The sequence below is a fragment of the Trichosurus vulpecula genome, chromosome 4 (assembly GCF_011100635.1).
Source record: "Trichosurus vulpecula isolate mTriVul1 chromosome 4, mTriVul1.pri, whole genome shotgun sequence".
NCBI classification, from domain to species: domain Eukaryota; kingdom Metazoa; phylum Chordata; class Mammalia; order Diprotodontia; family Phalangeridae; genus Trichosurus; species Trichosurus vulpecula.
Window position 1 is genome coordinate 387,177,591 of NC_050576.1, and position 7,015 is coordinate 387,184,605.

At 41.3% G+C, this 7,015-nt stretch overlaps 1 protein-coding gene across 1 annotated transcript in view; it reads right to left on the reverse strand.

Moving 5' to 3' along the window:
• The window catches only part of RAB20 (RAB20, member RAS oncogene family), a 51,874-nt gene extending 45,069 nt beyond the window's left edge, over positions 1 to 6,805 (reverse strand). Inside the window, exon 1 of the mRNA XM_036753186.1 lies at positions 6,297 to 6,805. Within this exon, the coding sequence (XP_036609081.1) occupies positions 6,297 to 6,468 (172 nt within the window). The 5' untranslated portion in view covers positions 6,469 to 6,805. The remainder of the gene's footprint in view (positions 1 to 6,296) is intronic.
• Between the last annotated feature and the right edge of the window lie 210 nt (positions 6,806 to 7,015).

Sequence of the window (7,015 nt, forward strand, 5' to 3'; positions counted from 1 at the left end):
CAAGAAAATAATATACACAATGGCTACCACTATGCAAATGAAAAAAAAAACAGACAAAAGAAACTAAATACAGCAAAACTATAAATAGTAGGAACCTCCTCCTACCTTCTTTGTAGAGATGAGGGGCTGTGGACGTAGAACACTGAATTTAATGTCAGACTTTCTTCAGTACGTTTGTTAGTTTTGCAAAATTTTTCCCCCTTTTTTTTCTTTGTTATTAGAGATTGTTCTCTGGGGGGGGAAGGGAGTTATTGGGAAATTTAGGTGATATGAAAAGATACCAGTAGCTAGGGCAAGGTAGTATATGTCTGTAATCTCTTATTTCTGGGGAAGCTTGAGCTGGGGAATTCTAAACTGTACTGGACTCATCTGACCAGGTAGCCTCACTACGTCTGGCACTAATATTGTATGCTCCTACTCTAGATATAGATAGGAGAGAGACAGAGACAGACAGAGAGACTAAGATAGAGAGTAGTAATGATATTTTTTAAGTGGGCTTTTGTTTCAGGGAAAAATTCAGAGTCATTAAAAGAACAGTCTAATTTTCCAAAGGCAATTCAACTAACTTCTGTTCAACTTAGGAAACAGTTCAACGTTGATTGACACATACTGACAGATGAGTTCTAAAGATTGTCTAACCAACTGCACACCATCACCTTAACAAGTTCCTTTTTACTCACTTGGTTTCTCCTGTTGGGTAGTTCGACAAAACTCTTTTGAGTAATTATGAATCTCTTTTAAGAGGATCTGCAATGTTCTTGGTCTTGAGGCAACCACTAAAATGTCATCCTTAAACAGGAACACCTCAAGGGCCTCACCATCTAAGAAATCAATCCTCTTGAACTTGAACTCTGTGCTAGACCTCTTCTATGACTATGCTTAACCCCTTAGAAAAGCATGTGTCTCTCTGTATTTTTCCTTGATTGATATTAATAAAAAGAAGTTTGTTGAAGAATATTATTTCTACTGCTCCATCTTTCAAGATATCTTTCATGATTCTGATATGTGCCAAGGAAATATCTTGTTGGAGGAGATCCCTTTAAGTGGTATTTTGCTATTCCAAATTATATGTATATGTACATACATACATAATTTATAAATTTATGTAAATTATATGTATATTAGAGTGGATCTAGATTATAAAAGTAGAAAAAAAATCACAGTGGCAATGTGTCCTCTATATCTTTTATTCAACTGTATAATGGTAAAGATATGGTTTGCTATGAAATATCACTTACAAGAACCAGTAGAACAATTTATACAACATCGTTGTAAAGGCAAACAACTTTGAAAGACTTAGGAACTCTGATCAATGTAGTAGCCCGCTACAATTCCAGAGGAACTGACATCAAACCGTGCTACCTACCTCCTGATGAAGAGGTCATGGATTCAGTGCAAATTGAGATATATTTCCAATGAGGAAATTAGTTTTGCTTGACTGTTCATATATATTACAAGGGTTTTCTTGTCTTTTTGTTACAATTGAGAAGAGGGGAAGTAGGACAAAGAGAAAACAAATTTTTGCTCATTGAAAAGAATAAAATTAAATTTTTAAAAAATATATCATCTGCAAGCTTAACTATTCCACTCTGATAATCTCATCATGCATGCCTTCCAAGTACATGTAGATTATTCTCAAAAAGATTTTGTATGAAGAAGAAAATAATCTTAACGGTTAGAAGTTACTAGTAGTCTCTCAGTTACCTTTGTTTGGTAACAACTGGGATTTTTTTCCCGTAACTCTGGTATCCTAAGATCTCAATGCCCTCAAGACTGTGTTATCTCCAGTACAGACTTGATCTAGTCCAGCTGTTTTTCTCATTCTGTTTTCTTCAGTGCTACTTCCACTTCCTCATACAGCCCATCAGGCACCATAATATATTCTAGTCCGAATGTGTTGGCTCCACTTTCCTTGATGATAGAGTCTGTTATATAAAGACTCTTTTTCAATTTTTCATCTATTTGTTTTTCCCTTTCAAGCTCATCCTTAAATGCTCTTGGAATAAATTTGTTTAGATGAGTCTCCTGACAAGCTTTCTGTAAAATTGGTTTTCTCTCCATTGCTTCTCAATGTTTTATAGAGCAATACTGCTCATAATCTTTGTCTTAATGAGACTTAGGAAGGTTCAGAATTCCAAGGTCCAGTACAAGGAAACATGGGGCTCATAATAAGACAGACTCAAGGAGAGCAAGCCAGCTTTATGGAGGGGAGATAGTAATAGGAATGAAGGACACAAGGCAGTCCAATGGGCTCCCAGACGGGGTCAGGCAACCTGGTTGGGCTCTGAAGGGAACGGGGTTCACCAGCTAAGATCTGGTGGGTTTTGGGAAGATTCTTATCAGGGAGCCCCACTGGGAGAAGGGATTGGGTCCGGATTTGGGGACTGGCGCTGGTTCATGCTAGTGGGGGGAACAAAAGACTGCTGGGGAATTGTTGATTTGTTACTGCTGAAAAGTCCCCCACAGGTGGGGAAGGGCCTTTGAGTTATTACTTCTAATATTACTCTGTCAGAGTGACTTGGGGATTTTGAGCTTCAAAACCAAGGCTTTTTCATTTACGGGGTAAGGTTGCTACTGCTCTCCTCTATAATATTTGACAAATGAATTTATAGTCTAATCCCATGTTGTCCTTACTTGTCATATCTCTCAGTTTATTAAGGAGATTGAGTGTTGGCAAGCTGCAGTGGTTTCTAGACTCTTGGTCTCCCCTTTACAGCGGCTGGTTTATATTGGATAAAGATGTTTGAAATTTTTGTTTAGGGTCATGAAGACCAATAATAAATTGTGATTCTGGGCCAACTGCACCCAGTAGGGGAGAAATTCAAAAAACCCTCCTGAGTTTGTTAACAGAATAACCTCTGATATCCATCTGGCTTCATGGAATAATGAATAGAAAGCTGATCTTGGAGTAAGACATATTTGGCATCTTTCACCCAACACCAGAATAAAAAAGCAGCAATTCTGATAGTGTTCCTTTTCTGAGGGCATGTGAGGTCAAAATTATTTTCACAATACTAAAATAATACTAAAATTTTTAAAATGATAAATGTCAATCAATATAACCCATATTAAAAAGCTATTTGGAAAGGGGTTCTCAATAATATTTAAGAGCAAAAGGAGGCCCTGAGACAAAAAATTTATAAACCACTGTTATAGAAGATACTGGACTTGGGACATAGGAAGGTTTGAGTTCAAATCCTGCCTCACACACTACCTATGCAACCCTGGATAAATCACCCAATTTCTCTGTGCCTCAGTTTCCTCATTTGCAAAGTGAAGGGATTGGACTTGATGACCTGAGTTCCCTTCAAGCTCCAGAGCTATGATCCTATGACCTTAAGGTGTTTCTGGAAGAGATGTGAGAATACACTCCCTTTAAACTCCACCTGCCATCCTCCTAACTTTCTAAACTACAATACCCCTTTCAGGTTATCACTGCCCCTTACCTATAGTTTCTATCAGTAGAATGTAAGCTCTTTGGGGGAAGAAATTGTTTTCCTTTTGTATTTCTATCCCCAATGCTTAACACAGAGTACAAGCTTATTAAATTATTTTCATTCATTAATTCATTGACCCTTTATTGATGAGCTTCTAACTTAACTATGCCAGTTCTCAGGCAACAGATACCACTGAGCCAGTACCCGAAGTCTTTTCAATTTAATAAAACCTGCCCAGAGCTTGTGCTCTGCTGATATGACCTTCAAGAAATCAGGGTCACTTCCAAGAAACAAAAATGTTTCTAAATTCAAGAAATCAGTGATGTGTAAAGAGAGGAAGACTTTACTGACACCGCCTAGGCTTTCCTCGCTGCTCCTCCTACAAACACTTGGCATTCTCCAAACAACAAAGAAGAAACGAAGCATCCAGGAAATCTGACTGTGCTGCAGCAGGAAACTCGGCAAAAATATCTAGGGCGTCATCACATCAGCAGTATTTCAAAATTCTCTGGTGATTAATATGCCTGCTATAGACGTCCTTGGTTCTGATGAAGAAAATGCAAAAAGTAGGACTGAAATAAATACAAATGTTACTCCATACACTCTCCCAAGCTCATTACTGCTTGGACTCAGATATATCAGTTTGATATATCTGTTTTCTCCAGTTTAGATATCAGTTTTCTCCAGAAACATAAGACATTATAAAAGTTTGATATTAGCCTCTGAGGCAGGTCCTATTCCCTAACATCAGACCACAGAAGGGACTCTACTAAACAAACCTTTTACCACCACCACCCCAAGTAGAAAGTAAGTTCCTTGAGGGCAAGGATTATTTTCACATTTTCTATTTGTATCTCAAGGCTTGCACTTAAGTGTGTTGTTCAATTGTTTCGGTCCTGCCTGAATCTTCATGACCCCATTTGGGGTTTTCTTGGCAAAGATACTGGAATAGTTTGCCATTTCCTTCTCCAGCTCATTTTACAGACGAGGAAACTAAGACAAATGGGGTTCAGTGACTTTCCCAGGGTCGCACAGCTAGTAAGTATCTGAGGCCAGATTGGAACTTGGAAAGAGACTTTCTGATTCCAGCCCTGGCACTCTATCTGATGTATCTTACTTTGGATTGGAATTTTACACCATTCCCAGCAATAAGACAACTGAAGACCAATCAGATAGCATTTACTTAAGGATTGTACATACCAGGCTTTCCAAAAATACTTGTTGATTATATATGACTTCACCTCTAGAGTTGAGACTGAATATTAGAGAAAAGAATAAGGAGGTAACATTCACAGACTCAAGGAGTTTGTGCAAAACAAAAGTAACGTCATACCTTCGAACTTCAGGGGGTAGTTTTTATATGGGTAAGTTTAGTTTCAAAGGATGGTCATGAAAACTGTCTCCCCATTTTAATCAGAACTTTATAAAAAAAAAAAGAAATGCAAATACAGTGTGATCCTGAACTTCATTAATTCAAATTCATTTGGTTTAACCAATTTAAAAACAGAGTCAATTAAAATTGTGTTTACTCAGCAGAACTAGGGGCACACAGTTGCCAATTAAAAACCTTGGGTAGGATCTTTGTGCATTTGTCACTCTAAAACGTTAGCATCAGAGAAGCTGCATCTTGTAGCTTCAGCCACACACACACAAAAAAGTGGTACATTATTTCTTCATTTACTGGTTTCATTGTTTTCAGGGGGAATGGGCAATTATCAGTTCCACTCCGTAGACTTAGCAAATTGAGACCTAGGTTTAGACTCTAATAGTTACATCTAAAAAAGTCATAAATCCCACCAAACAAGGAAAATCTCTCTCTCTCTCTCTCTCCCTCTCTCTCTCTCTCTCTCTCTCTCTCTCTCTGTGTGTGTGTGTGTGTGTGTGTGTGTGTGTGTGTGTGTCTCTCTCTCTCTCTCACTCTCACTCTCTCTCTCCTCTATGGAAAACATCGAATAGTCTCTTATCTTACCTTATCAATGATAAAAGAAAAAACCAAGGTTATACTTAGCACTGTGTTATGGCATGCGGAGAATATTATTACAATTCAAGTTCAAGGGCCATATTTCCTGGGTAGCCTCCATCAAGGGCCGAAGAGGAGAATCTCCAGGCAGACTCAAATGGAAGTACTACTTTAAAAGAGTCACCTGACAAAGGAATCCTTTAGCATAGTGATCTTTCACCTCCCCTGAGGTGCAGAGAAACGGAAGGAAAGGTAAGGTCAGGAAAGTATGGTTGAGAGGACAAGGAGGATGGGATAACTACAATTAGCTAGCAGACAGTGAGGAGTGAGCTAAGAGCAATGCTGGTGCAAAGAGAAAAGATTTGGAGTTAGAATATCCTCATTCGAACCAGATTCTGCTACCTGTGTGACGTTGGGCAATGTACCTCAACTCCCCGGACCTCAGTTTCCAAGTCTGTAAAACGACTGGGCTGAACTAGACCTGCAAGGTCTCTTAACCACTCTAAATCCTATGATTTCTCTGTAGAGATCCTTTTCTTTCTTTAAGATCTTTTTCCTGAATAGAAACCTCCCTCCCAAATTTCTATAGGAGTCGTCCCAGAAGTGAGAGGGGCAGTATTGGTATGGAATCAAATCAGCAAGCCTTTACTGAGCCAGGCACTGAACTAAGCGCTGAGGATTCAGAGAAAAAGCGAAAATAATCTTTGCCCTCAAAGAGCTTCCCTTCTAAGGAGGGAAGACAGCGTAAGTCCCAGGTTCCAACTAGGCAGTGACTACCTCCGCCTTTCTGATCCTCGGGGTTCGGACAAGATGACCTCTAAGGTCCCTTCCAGCTTCTAAAGTTTTAGGAAGGCAAGAGAGCAAGGCTTGCCGGGGATCAGCCCGGGCGAGGCAGTTACCTGCAGTGTCCCAGATGGAAATGTTGTAGGAGCGCCACTGCTTCAGGTAGAAGGCTCCCCCGACCGTGCTGACAGTTTCTTGGAAGCGCCTCTCCATGTACCTGTGCAGCAGCGAGGTCTTGCCGACGTTCATGTCCCCTAGCAGCACAATCTTCACGTCTGGCTTCCTCATTTCCCCGAAATGAGCCCGAGACCAGCAGACGACTTGGGGAAGCTTCTGCCACCCTCCACCCCCGGGGGTCCGACTCCCACTAGGCAGCAGCTGATCAAAAGGACCCGAAAGTCCAGTCCTGCTTCCTGGAGCCGTTCGAGCTTCTTGGGGGCAACTTTTCTTCTCCGCTGGCTGCACCCAGACTCTTGGGATATCCCAAGCCTGGGGAGAAGTGAAGGAGTGAGTCTCTCCCGACAGTCGCAGTCTGAGGAGTGATAAGTTTCGAGGTCCTCCTGCCCCTGCTGGGACTTTACCTCTGGGCTACCGAGGAGGAGGGTGGGGGGAGGACGGAAGAGGAAGCGCGTTTCCACGCAAAAAGGGGGCAGGAGCTGGGGGAGATCCAGCCCCGATGCCCACGTGGGGGCCCCCAATCCACCCCCACCGCGGCCCTCAGTCCCCTGATCCCCTCTCGAGTAGCTTCATCTCCTCTTCCCTTCTCTGTATTCAGCCAGAGTCCACTCCATTCGGCCCCGGGCTGGGCTCCTCCCTCTGTCCTCTTCCTCAGCTG